This window comes from Macaca fascicularis, chromosome 4 (genome assembly GCF_037993035.2).
Source record: "Macaca fascicularis isolate 582-1 chromosome 4, T2T-MFA8v1.1".
Lineage (NCBI taxonomy): Eukaryota > Metazoa > Chordata > Mammalia > Primates > Cercopithecidae > Macaca > Macaca fascicularis.
In genome coordinates this window covers 101,264,311-101,285,091 of record NC_088378.1, presented here as the reverse complement: position 1 = coordinate 101,285,091, position 20,781 = coordinate 101,264,311, and the positions used below count along the sequence as shown (strand labels likewise).

Sequence of the window (20,781 nt, the reverse complement as noted above, 5' to 3'; positions counted from 1 at the left end):
TTGGGGGACGGGGGGGGGGAGAGGGAGGGAAAATTCAGAAATGTAAAGTCTTGCAGAATTGTGATGTTAGCAAAAATAGGAAAATGACATGGTTGCTCATTTTAGATGTGTGAATTTGAGGTGTCTAGGATATCCAAGTAGAAATTTCCTGCAGGTAATTGGAGGTGTTGGGCATGAGCTCCAGAGCAAGGCGAGGATGGGAATTTTGGCTTCAGGGTGCAATGACAGAGATGACAAGCTAAGCCATAGGAGTGCTGAGACCTTGGAGGAAGAGAAAAGAACAGATGTCCAAAATTCCCACATTTAGGGAGAGGGAAGAGGAACTGAAAAGGACACTGAGAGGATGCAGAAAGAGAGGTAGGAAGTGAAGGGGGTTGTTTTAGAGCCATGGAAGGTAAGGGAATCCATAAGATAAACAAGGGAGTATTCAGTGATGCTGGATGCCTCCTAGAGAGAGGCCACCGAATCTGGATATTATAGTGCTATCAATAATTTTTGAGAGTTCAATTTCATGAGAATACTACAGATGGGAACTGTATTTAATTGTATTTAAATCCTTGGGTTTTAAAGATGTTTTGTTTTGACCATTAGGTGAAGGTAACCCGTGCTGATGGCAACCAGCTGACTCTTGAAGAAAGAAGAAATAATGTGGTCATAGCAGTGACACAGGGAAACTATACTGAGTACTGGAGCGGATCTAACAGTGGAAATCAGAAAATGGAAACTGTTCAGAAAATAAATTATACTGTCCCCCAAAATGGAACTTTTAAGATTGAATTCCCAATCCTGGAGGATTCCAGTGAGCTACAGTTGAAGGTGCCATCTGTTTCCCATCATTGTATCACTGCAACAACACCATTACAGTTGTAATATTGTGGTAGGCACTCAACCTGTCAGACCTGAAAGTACATAGGAAGTGGACACATGTTTCTATTTTATAAAATGGAGGAGAGTGGTAAAAGTAATTTAATGACAGTGACTGAAGGTTAGACTAAATTTTTCCTTGTAAGTTCATTTTGAAGAGCACAGCAAAATACTGCAATGTGAAGATATGATGAAGTTCCTCAAACCCCTAGTCTAGGGTTTGAGGTCAGTCATTTGAAATTTTATTTTGGCAGAAACTGAAAGAACTGAAAGGAATATATATACACATACACACACACACACACACACACACACACACACATATATATATACACCTTTCCTGTGTTTTAAAGCTATCAGTTTCTTTACAGTATAAGCTATAAAATGATGAAAATCCAATGTCTGGTGAATGTATTTTTCTTGCATTAAAAAAAAGTGAAAATAAATTTGGTTTTTAATAACTGTTCAGCAGGTAGCATGTTTTCTCAAGGTGTTATTAAAAATGAACATTTATAGCTCCTTTTCTTTTGTTACAGGCCTATTTTCTTGGTAGTAAAAGTAGCATAGCAGTTCATAGTATGTTTAAGTCTCCTAGTAAGACATACATCCAACTAAAAACAAGAGATGAAAATATAAAGGTAATGCTTACAACTCACTTGATAATTGTAATATAATTGGACTATCTTGCTTTCGATATGTACATATTAATTAAGTTTTTTTTCTAGGTGGGATCACCTTTTGAGTTGGTGGTTAGTGGCAACAAACAATTGAAGGAGTTAAGCTATATGGTAATCTCTTATAGAATCTAAATTAATGATCTATTATAGAATCATCTTTTTATTCACATTTAAGTTCAGGGGTACATGTGCAGATTTGTTATATAACTAAACTCATGTCATGGGGGTTTGTTGTACAGATTATTTCATCACCCAGGTATTAAGCCTAGTACCCATTAGTTATTTTTCCTGATCCTCTCCCTCCTCCTACCCTCCACTCTCCCATAGGCCCCAGTGTCTGTTGTTCCCCTCTGTGTGTCCATGTGTTCTCATCATTTAGCTCATACTTATAAGTGAGAACATGTGGTATTTGGTTTTCTGTTCCTGCATTAGTTTGCTAAGGATAATGGCCTCCAGCTCCATCCATGTTCCTGCAAAGGACATGATTTTATTCTTTTTTATAGCTGCATAGTATTCCGTACTATATATGTACCACATTTTTTTTATTCAGTCCACCTTTGATGGGTATTTAGGTTGAGAATGATCTTAAATGGTATCTACCTTATATCTACATTAAACTTACTAATTTTTATAACTCAGCCTCATACCTTTTTAGCCTGTCCTTTCTACATTGAAATCAAATAAAAAACCTTTTTCATTTCTTCACCTATATTTGCATTTCCAATTTAAAATAGATAACTAAATCTTGTTTTATGTTTAAGATTTAAAATTCTATTTGATAAGCAATATATATTCATTATAGAAAATTATACAATGTAAGAAAAACAAAAAAGAAAATAAAAAGTGCTATCCATGACCATGTAATTTTGCTAATTCAACTTTCCCAATGGTGCCCTGTATTCCTTCCAGTCAAAAATAGATTCTTGACTATGAAGCTACTGTTGCTCCAATCAGTATTACTTTAATCTTACCATTTTCTGTTTCTCGGTGTATGCTCTCTGTGTTTGTCAGAGAGGTTTTCCTGCATTCAAAAAGACTTTGAAGCTGGTTTAAGTCAATAATTTGTGTGTATGCATACAATTATGATTAATTTAGTTTCAGTTGAGATCCTACTAGGTTTGGCAATAAATTAAACCCATCTACTATTCTTTTCAGGTAGTATCCAGGGGACAGTTGGTGGCTGTAGGAAAACCAAATTCAACAATCTTCTCTTTAACACCAGAAAATTCTTGGACTCCAAAAGCCTGTGTAATAGTGTATTATATTGAAGATGATGGGGAAATTATAAATGATGTTCTAAAAATTCCTGTTCAGCTTGTTTTTAAAAATAAGGTAAGATTTAAGGTAATGATGTTTAAAAGAAAACTATATTAGTGAAGTCTGAGAAATGTAATTTTTTTTTAGAAAAGTATCATTAAACCAAATTGGTTAGAAATTTACATTATTCTATTTCTAGAACTATGGTTAAACTTTTTAATATTTAGCACTACATATGTATTTTCACTTGTGGAGTTATTGGGGATTGATAGTCTATTTGTAAACTATGGTTCTGGTCTTTTAAGACTTTAACTCAGATCATGAAACCGTTTCAGAATTTTTCAAATGGTTGAATTAATATTGTTCAGGAACAAAATTCCAGTGGTAACATGGAATTCGTGTGGTGTTGATATTGCAGTGATGATATAAAGGGTGTGGGAGGGAGTAAGGCCATCTAGGATAATATGTGGAAGCAGAGCTGGGCTTTCATTCATCTATTTAATTAGCTGGAAACTAGCCCAGGGCAACTTTTCAATGAGCTTGATTACCTTGCATGTGAGGATCCGTGTGGAGTCTAGTCTCCAAGTGCACCAGTGTCTTTTTTAGCCCAATGTGACCAGCTTGAGTAGGAAATCCCTTTGGAACCCAGCTCTGAAAAGAAACTTGATTGCATCATCTTATGTATATCAGAATGAGCCATTGCTCTCACTAACAACTGCTGCCCTCTTGGTCCTCTTATGTAAAAAATTATTGCTTTAAATAGTGATTTGCAGAGTATGGTTCTTCTATTTCTTTTTTCTTTATTTGTTAAAATATTTGAGAAGTAACAGTACTGATCTGTACCTTCTTTTTTTAAAATTTGTGTTTATTTATTTTTTGAGACTAGGTTATGAGATTGGCTAATTTTTGTGTTTTTGGTAGAGACAGGGTTTTGCTGTGTTGCCCAGGTTGGTCTCTAACTCCTGGGCCCAGGTAATCCACCTGCCTCAGCCTCTCAAGGTGCTGGGATTACAGACATGAGCCACTGCGCCAGGCCTGTACTTTACTTTTGTTGAGAATTATTACTCTCACTTTGATTGTTAAAACATAATACAAACTTCTGTGTTTTTTAGCTTGTGAAAAGAGTTCTTGCAAAGATAACACTATGTTTTGTTAGTGTTAGAGCACAATTTTTGACTTCTAGTTATCCTAGTAATTGCCTGACAAAGGTGAATTTTAAAGTAGAAGTTATGGAGGCTTAAACATTTCAGAAAGCAAGACCAGGTTCTAACGCTAGTTACAGTGTAAAAGATCATGGACTTTGAGGAAGCAGAGTAGGTTAATAGCATACTTTCAAGCAATTTCTTAACTATAAGAGATTGGAAATTAGTTTCAGTTCCATTTGCAACGATATATCTTCCTCTTATTTTTATGTGATAATCATCACATTTATAAAGAAACAACATAATTAGAAATGGAGTATGTCTAAGCAAGAGAAAGTTAGTGAATGTTTATTAATGTTCAGTAATGACTATGGAATAAGTGAATGAGCTGTAGGAGGAGCAAGAGATGTAGGTTTAGAAATCATCCACACAGAAGTGCAAGTTGAAGCCATGGGGCTCTGAAGTACAGAGTGAGAAGCACAAGGTCTAAGACTAAGCCTTGAACATGCTGCCCCCTCTCCCCCACCTGTTAGTGTGTAGGTGGAGAAAGTAACCTACATACAGTGGTTTGAGAGGCATGTCAGAGAAAAATTGCACTGGACGAGTTAAACAGGTAAGGAAGGCTTTATTCAAGACTATTGCAATAGAAGAGAAAGATTAAACTCAACTCTGCTGAAACAAAAGGCAGGAGAGTTTTTAAGCACTGGGGTGAACTCATCTAAAAGTGCTGGAGGACATTGTTGGGAGGTTGGTCAATGTGATTAGGTAGTCTGTGTTTGCTAATTAGTACTTACTGAAGTTAGGCTTCCACCCTCCCACAGAGACTGAGATCAATTGGGACTCTGTCTTTCTTGATGATTATACTTCAAAGGGATGGCCCCGAGGTCCTTGAGAAAGAATGCCTGGGTTGTAAAACTGCCCAGAGGCTGGGAGAAGATTTATATCTCAAAGGGTTGGAGAAAGAATTTATAATTGCATATTTTCTAAAATAAATGCTCTAAGAAAAGGGCGCTCAGGGGCTTATAGTTAGGAAGAGGCCTGTCTTTATGAAGTAGAGTCAACTTAAGGGGAACGTTAAGGCCCTCTTGGTCAGACATTATAATCACTGGCACAGCAGAATGTTGAGATAGAGCTAGATGAAATGAAAATTCCCAGTAGGGGTCAGGTGCGGTGGCTCACACCTGTAATCCCAGCACTTTGGGAGGCCGAGGCAGGCGGATCACCTGAGGTCAGGAGTTGGAGATCAGCCTGACCAACATGGTGAAACCCTGTCTCTACTAAAAGAGATACAGAAATTAGCCAGGCATGGTGGTATGCACCTGTAATCCCAGCTACTTGGGAGGCTGAGGCAGGAGAATCACTTGAACCCAGGAGGCGGAGGTTGCAGTGAGCTGAGATCGTGCTATTGCACTCTAGCCTGGGCAACAAGAGTGAAACTCCATCTCAAAAAAAAAAAAAATAAAATAAAAATAAAAAAGGAAAATTCCCGGTAGGAAGGGGCCTCATGACAAGGCCATTTGGTTTAGCAGGGATGCAATGACTGATGCTCTTTATAAAGTATTAGATTAGCAGGTCCAGGACCATGCTTTCCTGAGGGTAATGGTGAGGAAGTTTAGAAGGCCATGGAGACACAGAGCATGAGGGCCTGACTAGTATTTGCTCTAACCACCCCCTCCCTTGGAAAGGCCTCCTGTCACCCCCAGTCCAGGGTGGTTCTGTGAGTCCCGGAGGAGCTTTCCTTGCTTTCACACCTAAGTTCACATCACCAACACGTAGGCATCCTCTTTTGTGTTTCTCCTTTGTATAGTGGCCTTCCCCAGGTATGCTAGACACTGCTGTCTTCTACTCAGCACTGGCTGGGATCTGAGGGCTGGGAGATGGACAAAGGGAAGAAAAAAGATTCAGAATTGAAGAATAATTCAGATTTATACCACTGTGAGAAGTTCTATGACTTGCAAACACTCTGGGAGTAGTTTTTTTATTCCTTTCCCTAGAGAAGGGTTATGTATGGTTTTAGAATTATCCCTGAGCCAAGGCAAATGTAGAATCTTTGCTATATTTTGAGCCATTGATCTGCTATTGGCAAAAATATGCTTTAAAAAAGTGAAATAAGTTAATCCTCCTTTCTCTCTTTTTTAGATAAAGCTATATTGGAGTAAAGTGAAAGCTGAGCCATCTGAGAAAGTCTCGCTTAGGATGTCTGTGACACAGCCTGACTCCATAGTTGGGATTGTAGCTGTTGACAAAAGTGTGAATCTGATGTATGCCTCTAATGATATTACAATGGAAAATGTGAGTTTAGCTATTTTTTCATTATGAAAATTCATATTACAAGAGAAAAAAGAAACTTTATTGTATTACTTTAAATATTTAAAGAAAATTTCATTAGTTCCTTTGCATGTGTAAGTCAATAATTAGCAAAGCTTCCAAATAAAAAATAATCTGTATGGTAATGGTTATGTTGGAAAGAAGCTTATGTGGTTAGTGTCCTTGCTGTCTTTCATGAGAATTATCACCTAAAGTTAGATGGGAGGAATAAGTTCTGGAGACCTATGGTACAACATGGTGACTATAGTTAATGTACCATATACTTGAAAATTGCTAAGGGAGTAGATTTTAAATGTTCTCACTGCAAAAAATGATCAATATGTGGTATGTAAGGTAATAGATATGTTAATTAGCTTAATCATTCCACAGTATATACAAATATCAATATGTCACACTGTACTCCATAAATATATACAATAAAAAAATGCCACTTATAGTTTTCCTTCATTTTCATGTTACATTTTAAGACACTCAAGGAAGTACTAGGAAATTGACTTGCATAATTCTGGGTTACATTAGATAAGAGAGCTTTAGATAATTTTTGAAGCGTGTTCTATTTTGGTTATACATAATGGTTATAACTAATTACAGTTCCCATTGGGCCGGGCATGGTGGCTTATGCCTGTAATCCCAGCACTTTGGGAGGCCGAGGCGGGTGGATCACGAGGTCAGGAGATCGAGACCACCCTGGCTAACACAGTGAAACCCCGTCTCTACTAAAAATACAAAAAATTAGCTGGGCGTGTTGGTGGACGCCTGTAGTGCCAGCTGCTTGAGGGGCTGAGACAGGAGAATGGCGTGAACCTGGGAGGCGGAGCTTGCAGTGAGCCAAGTTCGTGTCACTGCACTCCAGCCTGGGCGACAGAGCGAGACTCCGTCTCAAAAAAAAAAAAAAAAAAAAAATTGCAGTTCCCATTGAATCAGGAATTTACAGTATATTCATGGGGTGAAATCATGTTACTCTGCAGAAAACTTATAAACGAAGAAGTATATGAACATCTAGCATTGCATAAATGAATCCCATATTCATTAGTCATTTGATTTTTATTTATATGTTCTTGATATATTCTTGTGTACCATTGTCAGTTGTAAACTAGATTGTATAATTTATGTCTATTAATGGATTCAGTAGAGTGATTAACAATACATCAGGAAGAAAGTTATACATAGGTTGATTTGGTCATTATATTGTAAAATTTAATTTACTTGTGAAAAATTGTACATTTTCTTCAGTCTATACAACTATTTTTTTCAATCTTTTCTTTTTGTTTTGAAAACTTGTTTTACAACCAATTGGTCATTTTTTTCTCTTTGACTTTTCCTGAGTTCACATTATTTTTATAAGTCTGTAGATCTTGCATTTGATTTAACTGAATATAATAGCATCTGTTATTTTATAGCTTTCTAAATACATTGGTAAATATATAATTACATTTTTTTCTTCTCTACATATGTGTATGTTTGTATGTGTGTACGTGTATGTGCTGTGCTCTATTTACATTTATACATATGCATGTAATATATATATATTTACAAGCATATTTATATATACATATAATATGTGTATATTTACAAGTATATTTATATATACAGATAATATACGTATATTTACATTTTTTTTCCAGATATTAAGATTGCTTTCTCAGCTTTCTTTTGGTTCATATTTTCCTGGTGTATTTTTACATTTCTTATTTTCAACCTTTTGTAAGTTTTTAAGTGTATCTTTTAAATAGCATATTACCATATTGCTTTTGTTTTTCAATCTAATCTAATAGCCAACATCTTTTAATAAGCTTTTATAAGTATGGTAATTCTTTTTCTAATGGGGACTTTTTTCTGCTTTTTTTATATTTTAAAATTTAGATTCTTTTTCCGTGGGCTAGATTAAATTTGTTTTGCTGATTTAGAAGTTATGCATTCTATTTTTGTTACTCTGTTAGTTAAACTGTACCCATATTAATTTCTCCTTGTTGGTTTCTAAAGGTTATCAATATTTGAATCTAGTATGCTCCTATATCCTTTTGGTCTCTACCTCTGTCTTTTCCTTCTCCTCCTACCCTGGCCAGATCATTCTGTTCGTGTACAGATTTTTAGCTCCATGTTATCATAGACTGCCCTTTCAATCTATGCTGTTCTTTCATTTTTTAATTGTGGAAATCTGTGTTGATTATTTCTTCCTCTCCATTTTATTTTTTCTTTCCTTCTGGGACTTTTGTTATTTAGAAATTGACACTTTTACTTCCATCCTGCATATCTCTTAGTTTTTTGTTTTATGTTTTCTAACTCTTTGTCTTTTCTGTGTTTCTCTGGGAGAGTTCCTCAGTTAACTATTCAGCTTAGTGATCATTCATTAGCTGTATTTCTCCTACTTTAATCTCTTATATTGTGTCTTTTATGTCAGCTATCGTTTTTAGTATCTATCATTTTCCTTTGTTTCTTGTTTTTGTTTTATATTCTAATATTTCCCATTATCTCCTTGTGTGTATTTGATATGCGTATTTTAAATTATTGAATTGACCTTTTCAGTAATTTTGTGTCACATGCTATATGTTGTCTAGTTGGATGTCTTACTTTTACAGTATTTATACTCTTTGGAAGTTTAGTTGATTTGGCAGATCCTGTGATAATATCTATTTGGGAAGACTGAGCATCAGGTTCCAATCTGTGTAAGTCCTGTGAATCCCTCCTGAGGGGAGAGGACTAGCCTCATGGACTAGAGAATTACTCTTGATCCTTTCTGCAGCCTGCCTCTATTCAGAGTTTCACTCTTAAACCCTTGGGGAGAAGAGCACCAGTAAGAAAAGGTCTCCTGAGGTTATGATTCACCAGCCCTGAGCGTTTGGAGGAGGAGGAGAGGAAGAGTGAATGCTTGAGGGACATAGTTCTGTCTGCTGTTTTCCTCACTTTCCCACACTAGAAGGGCAGAGGTGCTGACCTGGTATTATCTTTTGGATACTTGCACAGGCAGTCTGAGCTGCTACTGCTGTTGATTTTGGCAGCGAAGTTGCCAGGACTGTGTGTCCTGAGCAACCCCCTGGAGGGAAATAAGGGCAAAATTTAAAAACCTCTCCTCCAGCCTGTTTTCTGACTGCTATGTCTGCTGCTGTGTCTGGCTGCCTTCTGCCTTAGACTGAAGCTGTGCAATTTCTCCCAAGACCAATTCAAGATGTCCGCCACTCTTCCTGGGGTTTTCTCATTATGCATGTTGAAGTTTCTTGCTTGCTTTTATTGTTTCTCCAGTTGGTTCTGGAGGAGGGAGTCAGGAGCCTGTCATAGTAGACTGTTTTGGCGTCTTTTTTTTTCTTGTTAAATTTACATGTATTGTCAATAGCCTCTTGAATGCCTTGGAATAATTTAAGTATATAGATCTTCCAGGAATAATTTTAGATGTTAGCCTTCTTGTCGTTAGCCTATGCTGCAGCTTTGACAATGCTTTGTTTATTGAGCCAGTGAGAACAGGAAGATTTCTTTATGAGATAGATGCTGCTTTTTCTTTTTTCTTTTTTTAAAAATAAATTTTATTGTGTATATTTGAGGTTTGCAACATGATGTTATGGAATACATATAGGCAGTATAGTGGTTACTGTAGTGAAGCAAATTTACATATTTATCATTTCACATAGCTACATTTTTGTGACAAAAGAAGTTAAAATTGATTTAATGAAAACTCCAAATATCAGAATTCTATTAACTATATCTCTCATGTGGTAGATTATATAACTGCATTTTTTCATCCCACATATCTGCTATTTTGTATCCTTTGATGTCCATATTCCCATTTTCTTCTTCCTTCCCCCCTTGCCCCTGTAACCATGTTTTGTTTATTCATTTATTTATTTAAACTTTTAAGTTCAGGGGTACATGTGCAGGTTTGTTACATAGGCAAACTTGTGTCATAGGGGCTTGTTGTACAGATTATTTCATCACACAGGTATTAAGCCTAGTACACATTAGTTGTTTTTCCTGATCCTCTCCCTCCTCCCACCCTCCACTGTCTGACAAGCCCTACTGTGTGTTGTTCCTCTCTATGTGTCCATGTGTTCTCATTATTTAACTCCCACTTATAAGTGAGAACATGTGGTATTTGGTTTTCTGTTCCTGCGTTAGTTTGCTAAGGATAATGGCCTCCAGCTCCATCCATATACCTGCAAAGGAGATGATCTTGTTCTTTATGGCTGCCTAGTATTCCGTGGTGTATGTGTACTATCATTGCTGGACATTTAGGTTGATTCCATGTCTTTGCTATTGTGAATAGTGCTGCAATGAACATGTGGATGCATACATCTTTATAATAGAATGATTTATATTCCTTTGGATATATACCCGATAATGGGATTGCTGGTATTGAAATGGTGTTTCTGTCTTAAATCTTTGAGGAATTGTCACATTGTCTTGTACAATGGCTGAATTAATTAACACTCCTACCAACAGTGTATAAGTATTCCTTTTCTCTACAACCTCACCAGCATCTGTTATTTTTTTGACTTTTAAATGATAGCCATCCATTCTGATTGGTGTGAGATGGTATCTCATTGTGTGTTTTTATTTTATTTTATTTATTTTTGAAACAAAGTCTCACTCTGTTACTCAGGCTGGAGTGTGGTGGTGTGATCTTGGCTCACTGCAACCTCTGCCTCCCGGGTTTAAGCAATTCTCCTGCCTCAGCCTCCTGAGTAGCTGGGACTACAGGTGTGCACCACCATGCCTGGCTAATTTTTAAATTTTATTTTAGTAGAGATGGGTTTTACCATATTGGCCTAGCTGGTCTCAAACTCCTGGCTTTGTGATCCATCTGCTTTGGCCTCCCAAAGTGCTGGGATTACAGGCGTGAGCCACCACGTACATGGTCTGTTAGCAAAATTTGCTTGACAAAATCTCGGTCTGTTACCCAAGCTGGAGTGCAGTGACGTGATCTTGGCTTACTACAACCTTCACCTCCTGGGTTCAAGTAATTCTCCTGCCTCAGTCTCCCAAGTAGCTGGGATTATAGGCGTGAGCAACCACGCCCAGCTGGTTTTGTATTTCAATAGAGACAGGATTTCACCATGTTGGACAGGCTGGGTTCAAACTCCTGACCTCAAGTGATCCTCCTGCTTTGGCCTCCCAAAGTGCTGGGATTACAGGTGTGAGCACTGCACTTGGACTCTTTATGGTTCTGATTTTCATTTCTCTAATGATCAGTGATGTTGAGCTTTTTCTCATATGATTGTAGGCCACATGTATGACTTCTATGACTTCTATTGAAAAGTGTTGGTTCATTTCCTTTGCTCACTTTTTTTTTTTTTGGAGATGGAGTTTCCCTCTTTTTGCCTAGGCGGGAGTGCAATGGCATGATCTTGACTCACCGCAACCTCCATCTCCGGGTTCAAGCGATTCTCCTGCCTCAGCCTCCCAAGTAGCTGGAATTACAGGCATGTGTCACCATGTCTAGCTAATTTTGTATTTTTTAGTAGAGACGGGGTTTATTCATGTTGGTCAGGCTGGTCTCAAACTCCTGACCTCAGGTGATCCGCCTGCCTTGGCCTCCCAAAGTGCTGGGATTATAGGCATGAGCCACTGTGCCCGGCCCCTTTGCTGGCTTAAAAAAATTTTTTTTTTCTTGTAAATTTGTTTAAGTTCCTTACAGATGCTGGATATTAGACCTTTGTCAGATGCATAGTTTGCAAAACTTTTCTCCCATTTTGTAGGTTGTTTACTGTGTTGATAGTTTCTTTTGCTGTGCAGATCTCTTTCATTTAATTTGATCCCATTTGTCAATTTTTGCGTTTGTTGCAATTGCTTTTGACATCTCTGTCATGAAGTCTTTGGCTGTGCCTATGTCCTGAATGGTATTGACTAGGTTGTCTTCCAGGGTTTTTATAGTTTTGGGTTTTACATTTAAGTTTTAATCCATCTTAAGTTAAGTTTTGTATATATGGTGTAAGGAAGGGGTCCAGTTTCAATCTTCTGCATATGGCTAGCTGGCTTCTGCTCCCAGCACCATTTATTGAATAGGGAATCCTTTCCCCATTGCTTGTTTTTGTCAGGTTTGTTGAAGATCACATAGTTGTAGATGTGCAGTCTTATTTCTGGGTTATCTATTCTGTTCCATTGCTCTGTGTGTCTGTTTTTATGTGAGTCATGCTGTTTTGGTTACTATAGCCTTGTAGTACAGTTTGAACTCTGATAGCATGATGCCTCCAGCTTTGCTCTTTTTGCTTAGGATTGTCTTGGCTATACGAGTTCTTTTTTGGTCCCATATGAATTTTAAAATAGTTTTCTCTAGTTCTGTGAAGAATGTAGTAGTTTAATAGGAATAACATTGAAAGATAAATTACTTTGGGCAGTATGGCCATTTTAACAATATTGATTCTTCCTATTCATGAGCATGGGATGTTTTCCCATTGGTTTGTTCATCTCTGATTTCTTTGAGCAGTGGTTTGTAGTTCTCCTTGTAGAGATCTTTTACCTCCCTAGTTAGCTGTATTCTTAAGTATTTTATACTTTTTGTGGCAGTTGTAAATGAGAGTTTATTTCTGATTTGGCTCTCTGCTTGTATGTTGTTGGTGTATAGGAATGATAGTGATTTTCACACATCGAGGCTTTCCTGAAGTTGTTTATCAGTTTAAGAAGCTTTTGGGCTGAGACTATGGGGTTTTCTAGATATAGGATTATGTCATCTGCAAACAGGGATAGTTTGACTTCCTCTCTTCCTATTTGGATGCCCTTTATTTCTTTCTTTTGCCCGATTGCCCTGGCCAGAACTTCTAGTACTATATTGAATAGGAGTGGTGAGAGAGGGCATTCTTGTCTTGTGCTGATAACCGCTGTTTAGATGCTGCTTCTTGAATAGTTCTATGAATTGGTGTCTGAGCAAGAGCAGAAGCAAATCTTCATGTATTTGTATTTTGTGACAGAGTTAGAGTCATGGAACTATAGCCTTTTTCTCTCCAATATGCCTGGCTCTGGCTCCATTGTCTACTTGCCAGCTTGTTGAGACATTATGAAAATTTTTTCTTATTTTATTGTTTTCTTACTGGTGCCTGTTCTAGTTACTTACTGTGGATGCAGCTGTAGTTGTTGTTAGCATTGTAGAAATAGTGGTTGCAGGTGTTTAATTTTATGCTGGAATGTGTTTTTTTCAACTTAGATTTTTTTTGTGATTTTTAAATTCTGACTTTGTCTTAATTTGGTTAATGTAAATTAGAGAGAAGTATCAAAATCATTATCCAAAAAGGTATAATACTTGATTGAAGTAACTTTATTGAAGTTAAATATATATAAAATAAAATTTGCTGTTTTTACCATTTTAAGTGTTTAATTCAGTGACATTAATTACTTCACAATGTTGTATGACCATCACCAATATTTCCAAAGCATTTTCATGGCTCCAGACAGAGACTCTGTAATCATTAAGCAATAACTACTCATTTCTCCCTCCCCACAGCCCTTGGGAACCTCTGGTCTGCTTCTGTCTTTATGAATTTACCTATTCTAGATATTTTAGATTTATATAATATTTGCCCTTTTATATCTGGCTTATTTCACTTAGCACAGTGTTTTCAAGATTCTTCCATGTTGTAGCATGTATCAGAGCTTCATTTCTTTCTTTGTTTTTTTGAGACTGAGTCTAGCTCTGTCGCCCAGGCTGGAGTGCAATGGCACGATCTTGGCTCACTGCAACCTCCGCCTCCTGGGTTCAAACCATTCTCCTGCCTCAGCCTCCTGAGTAGTTGGGACTACACGTGCCCGCCACCACGCCCGGCTAATTTTTTGTATTTTTAGTAGAGACAGGTTTCGCTATGTCGGCCAGGCTGGTCTCAAACTCCTGACCTCATGAATCGCCCGCCTTGGCCTCCCAAAGTGCTGGGATTACAGGTGTGAGCCACTGCATCTAGCCTCAGAGGTTCGTTTCTTTTTACGGCTGAATAGTATTGTGTTGTGTATATACACTACATTTTGTTTATGCATTTTTCTGCTGATGGACACAGGTTGTTTCCACCTTTTTGGCTGTTGTGACTGATGCTGCAATGAACAGTGGCATGCAAGTATTTCTTGGAGTTACTGTTTTCAGTTCTTTTGGGTATATACCTAGGAGTGGAATTACTGGGTCATATTCTAATTCTATGTTAATTTTTTGAGGAACCAACAGTTTTACTCACTCTTTTAGCCCATTTTACCCATTCTTGCTAGCAATGATACTATTCTTTTTAAAGAAAGCATTGCTAATGGGGTACATGCAAATATCTCACTTTTGAAAAAACTGTATCTCATGGATGTTGTCATTTGCCTTGCTTTGATTATCAGTGAGGCTGAATATTTTTCTGCTTATTAATAACTTATATTCCTACTTTTGTAAATTGCCTCGAGGTTTTTTTTTTTTTTTTTTGTAAATGTAGGTCACTGACATTTTGCAGAGTTTATATTAATCTTCAACAAAGTTAACCTGTTTATCTCTGCCAAAAGTATGGGTCATTTTTAATGCTGACCTCTGCCTGTTGGTCTTGTCAAAGAGTAACATGTAAGTTCTCCCTGGCAGAACTCAAGTCCAGACTTCTTAGGAACTCTGAATTGTTGAACAGAGTAAAAGTAAGTGTAGGTAAGAAATGTAGTTTTGGCTGACGGAATGATGAACAAAGCAATTACATATTCACTGCTCCTCAATTTGTGTCATTTTCAAGGTGGTAAACATGAAGGCTAAGTCTTATCTAAGTTACTTGGAAGAAGTGTTGTGGAAGGTTGCTATGAATCCATTCATTCTGTGTATTTTATCTTCTCCTTAGGTGGTCCATGAGTTGGAACTTTATAACACAGGATATTATTTAGGCATGTTCATGAATTCTTTTGCAGTCTTTCAGGTATGTTTTGCTTACTATATTGAAAAGATATTAATGCTTTTTACTATTGCAAACCCTTTCAGAATTAGTGATCATTTTGAGATGTTAACCTTTTGTTAAATGTGTCACTGAAGTGCAGTCTCATGTAAGTATAATTTGAAATGGAAAGATAATCATCTTTCCAGTTTTAAAAGTGAATGGAACAATTCACCATTGGAAAAGTTAATAGAATTGACATTAAATAATTTTTCCTTTATGTACATGTATTTCCGTATAAATATATTTTATATATATTTCCTTGACTGAAATGGCTCTTTATGCATGAGTGTGTGTGCGCGTGTGTGTGTAAGATCAATGTGTGTGTTTGAGTGTGAAAGATCGATTTGTGTGTGCGTGTGTGAAAGATCGATGTGTGCGTGTGTGTGAGAAAGATCGATATGTGCATGCGTGTGTGTAAGATCGATGTGTGTGTGCGTGTGTGTGAGAAAGATCGATGTGTGCGTGCGTGTGTGTAAGATCGATGTGTGTATGCGTGTGTGTGAGAAAGATCGATGTGTGCGTGCGTGTGTGTAAGATCGATGTGTGTGTGCGTGTGTGTGAGAAAGATCGATGTGTGTGTGCGTGTGTGTAAGATCGATGTGTGTGTGCGTGTGAGAAAGATCGAGGTGTGTGTGCATGTGTGTGTGTGTAAGATTGATGTGTGTGTGCATGTGTGTGTGTGTTTGAGTGAGAAAGATCGGTGTGTGTGTGTGAGAAAGATCGGTGTGTGTGTGTGTGTAAGATCGATGTGTGTTTCGTGTGTGTAAGTGAGAAAGATTGGTGTGTGTGTGTGTGTGTGTTTGAGTGAGAAAGAGAAAGGTTGAATGTATGTGCATGTGTGTACCTAAGCTCTCAAAAATGAGCACAAGTGAGCAGTGTGGGAGAATGCCTTGATAATTCAGAGAGCATTTAAACTGGTGTTTTAAAAGAAAATTAAAATTATTCTTTTTAGGAGTGTGGACTCTGGGTATTGACAGATGCAAACCTCACGAAGGATTATATTGATGGTGTTTGTAAGTAATATATGGCAACATGCTTGTATTTGTCTTTCACATGATATTCAACACTACTTATATAGGTATGAGTATTTTCTAGATGAACATAGAGATTGTGATTTTCATTTTTCTGTTCTCTTCTCCCAAAATGTTTGGAGTTTAATGTACTTGGAAGTATATCTGGGCCATGACATGGAATGTTCATCTGAGCTCCTGTCTAGATCTTTGAAGTGAATGCTTTCCTTTTTCTCTTGTTAATCCTCTGAGGTAGTTATATTTTTGGACATACTGGAAGCTGCTGTGCCTCTGATTTGTATCACAAACTGTGCTATTCTTTTGGAATTATTTAAAAGGAGCAACATATTTTTGAAATATTTTTGTTCTCTAGCTTTTTGATGTTCACCTAGAAAATAGCCCAGATGCCATCATGCCATAAAGTATTCTGGTACACACACACACACACACACACACACACACACACACACACAGAGACATAGACACCACAGACACACACACGCACACACAGACATAGACACCACAGACACACACACACACACACACACACACACACACACACACACCCATCAATCTGAGTTCTTCCTGGGCAGGATTATATCTGTACATCCTAGTTTCTTGAATTGCTAAATATAGTTGGCTACCAACTAATAATAAGTGTGCTTTTAGAAAGAAGTCATAAAATATTTTGACTGAAGGAAATGTATAAATTAGAATGGTTAACCTTAGAAGGGGTTCTCTTTTCTTTCAGGTAAAATTATACTAATATCATCTTGAAAGGCTTCTAGAACTGTCACAGTTTCTATCCCTGAATTCCCTGTTTCTGTCAGGTATTTTGTTATTCCGTGCTAAGCCCCAGGGTCTCTTTGGGCTGATTCTTACCTGATCCTCTGTCCTGAAACTTAAAAGATAATTTTATAGTCTTGAAGATGTTATGAAGTCGTTATGATTTCTCTATATTAAAGACATGTGATTCATTTGGCTTTCTTCACATAACCCTGTATCGTAGACAGTCTTCCAAGCATCTTTTTCCATTTTTCAGTCTCAGTTTTTGCCCATCTTTGTTCTTTTTTACATATTGAATCCTTCTTGATGCCCACTGTAATACCCATTCTCTTGCCAGTAATACTTACTGTATCCTTTACCTTTTCTGAAAACCTTCTTCTACCTTTTCACTGTAATAGAAGGAACCCGAACTCTCACTGGCACATTATGTCTCTGGACACCTTCCCAAGTGATTGACATTCATTCTGTGTGTGGAGTTTACAATTCATTCTCTCCAGTGACTGTTTTTCTAACTCTTGTCCATGTTTATTTATAGATGACAATGCAGAATATGCTGAGAGGTTTATGGAGGAAAATGAAGGACATGTTGATATTCAAGACTTTTCTTTGGGTAGCAGTCCACATGTCCGAAAGCATTTTCCGGAGACTTGGATTTGGCTAGACACCAACATGGGGTAAAAACTTACAAAGTTCTTTGCCCATATATATTTTGTTCAGTGTTTGTTTTAAATAAGCTTTGCCCTCTTTCTAATGTTTAAGTACAAACATAGTGTAACTAAGAACTAAGTAGACCAAAATGATTTTTTAGGAAATGATATTTATTGAATCCGAATACAGTTTTTGATAAAGCCACACACAAATTATGGCAGGAAGGTCTCATCAATGAGGAGACAGGCTTTTTTTTTTTTTTTTTTTTTTTAATTAATGAAGGGCGATTTTGACTTCCTTGAAGTCTCATGATTCTTCTTGAAGAAAAATTGCTGGGAGTACATTTGTTGTCACAGGATGGGAAGCACTCATGATTATCTCCTGCGACCCCTGGCAGTGCTGCTAACTGAACCATACTCCTCACAAAACATTCCCAGGAGTCACAGGGAGAAGGGGCATGGGTGGTGGAAGGAATTCAGCTTAGCTGATAAAACCCGTACTACCTGGCCTGATAATTGAGCAGGTAAATCATGAAATCCACATCGTATTTTATAGTCAGCTGTTTAAAGATACTTGAGTTAGCACATGAGTGAAATCTCAGGTAAACAAATAACAGCATTGACAGGGATACACAGAAAATCTTCTGCAAATTTAGAGAAAAAATTGGAGTTAAGGTTGAAAATATGTATTTATTATTTATAAAAAATTTGTGAAAAAGTGATGTTTATTCTGAAGATGTAAATATTGCAGGAAGATTTTATTAGAATATGGATTAATATGCAGTATTATGACCTTGCGATGACCTATTCTTTGAAAAGTTGGGATCTACTATTTTATAGTTAAACCTTTTAAATGGTTTTAAATTCAGATATGCAAATAATATGAAAAATTGAACTTCTTCCAAAAATAGTTTAGATTATGTTGACTTATTTCAAAATGTATCGGTTCTTGGTTTTTGTGATGTTTATGTTTATTATCTTGACTTCAGTTCTAGGATTTACCAAGAATTTGAAGTAACTGTACCTGATTCTATCACTTCTTGGGTGGCTACTGGTTTTGTGATCTCTGAGGACCTGGGTCTTGGACTAACAAAGACTCCAGTGGAGGTATTGTATTAAAGAGCTGCTTATCAATGTTACAGTGACATTAAGCTAATAGAGCATCAGCTCCTCAATGTTTTCTTTTTTTTTTTTAAATGACTGCTTATAATGTTTATCACCGTTTAGAGATTCCTTGGCTTCGTCTTTTGCTTTTTATCTGTTTTATATTTAAGAATGTGAGCTATATTTAGCTTTATAAACTGTTAAATATGGGAAGCCCATATTAACATTTGGGTAGAAAAGTTTATTATTGACCTGAACTAACCATCTCCAAAGGCCGGAAGAGAGAGAAAGGAAAAGAAAGAGAGAGAGAAAGGAGAGGAGAGAGTGAGTTTTTCTATTTGTCCTCTTCAAGAATGAACAGAACTTCTCAAGATGTTCGCTAGCCAATATTCCATCATGTCTTTTGGTCAAATTGCATCATATATTGTTTTCTAAGCCAGTCACTGGCAGGAGGAATATAATGGCCATGAGTGGCCTGAATTGTCTCATTTGAAATTGAAATGTAATTTCAATTTACAAAATAGTTGTATTCATGAAAAATTCAGTGTATATTGAAAAATGCTTTGGGTTTATATAGAAATTGGAATTAGATTGTAAGCTCAGGCCATTATAAACAGACAATTCAGCTACATAAATGTCTGAAGGGACATTCAAGAATCATGAGGAACATGGGGCAATTTTTCATTGTCTGGGGCTATCCTGAGTATTGCAGACTGTCATCCACTAACTACCTATAGCACCTTCGAGTCATGGTGACAGTCTAAGACACCTTCACAAGTGTCCAGATAAACTCTAGAGGGAGTTACTGCTGCCAGCAAAACCACTGGCCTAAACTAATCCAAGTTTAGCTTTAGATGCAGGGGTGGGGCTTGGCCTTTTCTGTAGGACTTGGCCAATAATATCAGAATTGGATCACTGAGGAGGAAGCACATGTATTCAGATGTCCCACACATTTTCTCATCTGTATGTAAAAATAAATTGTATATATGTTTTAGAAATAATTTCCAATTTCCTCTTTAAATTTAGTCAGGAGGCACATGTATTCAGATGTCCCACACTAGAACAGGGGCTGCTGGATTTGGCAGGACTTTTAAAGCAGATTGGTGGAGTCAATACAGTATGAAAGAAGAGCAAATTGCTTTGGAATTAGACAGGCTGGGTTCTAGTTCTGGCTCCTCTACTTGCCAGCAATATGAATTTGTACTAGTTACAAAAATCTCTAAAATTTAATTTTCTTTTCTATAAAGTAGGAGCCTAACAGTAACCTCATGGGGTTGTAATGACCAAACAAAATAATGTATGTGAAGATCTTGGTTGCTATAAGGCACTGAATAAAGTATCGTGATGATTATGTTAAGTAACATAAATCAAGTCAATTTGCCATCATTCATTTGTGATAAGTTGCTGTTTGCTTTCTGTTGATAGCAAGTTGACATTTCTAGCTGAAGTTAAAAGCTTCACAGGTTTTATGAAGATTGCATTTAATTGCATAAAATGTGAAGAATTTTGACCTGAATAAAAATATGTACTCATTGTGTTCTTTCCAGCTGCAAGCCTTCCAACCATTTTTCATTTTTTTGAATCTTCCCTACTCTGTTATCAGAGGTGAAGAATTTGCTTTGGAAATAACTATATTCAATTATTTGAAAGATGCCACTGAGGTAATATATTCAAACTTTTGTTGATCATTTACACTACAGGAGAAAATGGAGGTAGCACGAAGGGATTGGGTTGTGTAGTATCTGGGCATTTGGGATTCTAAGCACTTTATACATTTCTGGGAGACTGAAAATAGACCTGTCTTTTCAGTGATTTCTTCTGCTAATTAATGTCTAAGGATATCATTAGCATGTCTACATATTACCTCCTTGAATTTTCAGCATAGGTTTTCTACTTTTGCCATGGAAGTTCCTTATTGTCCCTGAAGCATGCCTTTCTCTTTCCTGCCTCCCTGCATTTTCCCCTGGTTTTCCCCACATCTGGAATGTGTGGCCACTTCTCACTGCCACTCTGTGCCCACTGCAGTTTTTTTTTTTTTTTTTGAGACAGGGTCTTGCTCTGTCGCCCAGGTTGGAGTGCAGTGGCGTGATCTTGGATCACTGCAATTTTTG

The 20,781-nt window shown here is 37.1% G+C and overlaps 1 protein-coding gene across 2 annotated transcripts in view; it reads left to right on the top strand.

The window, feature by feature from the left end:
• CD109 (CD109 molecule) overlaps nt 1-20,781 on the top strand; it is a 138,498-nt gene that overhangs the window by 73,787 nt on the left and 43,930 nt on the right. For both annotated transcript variants that reach the window (XM_074037657.1, XM_005552550.5), the window contains exons 11-20: nt 592-816; nt 1,401-1,502; nt 1,590-1,652; nt 2,697-2,873; nt 6,080-6,232; nt 15,031-15,105; nt 16,076-16,136; nt 17,455-17,593; nt 18,556-18,673; nt 20,218-20,331. In XM_074037657.1, the coding sequence (XP_073893758.1) occupies nt 592-816; nt 1,401-1,502; nt 1,590-1,652; nt 2,697-2,873; nt 6,080-6,232; nt 15,031-15,105; nt 16,076-16,136; nt 17,455-17,593; nt 18,556-18,673; nt 20,218-20,331 (1,227 nt within the window). The remainder of the gene's footprint in view (nt 1-591; nt 817-1,400; nt 1,503-1,589; nt 1,653-2,696; nt 2,874-6,079; nt 6,233-15,030; nt 15,106-16,075; nt 16,137-17,454; nt 17,594-18,555; nt 18,674-20,217; nt 20,332-20,781) is intronic.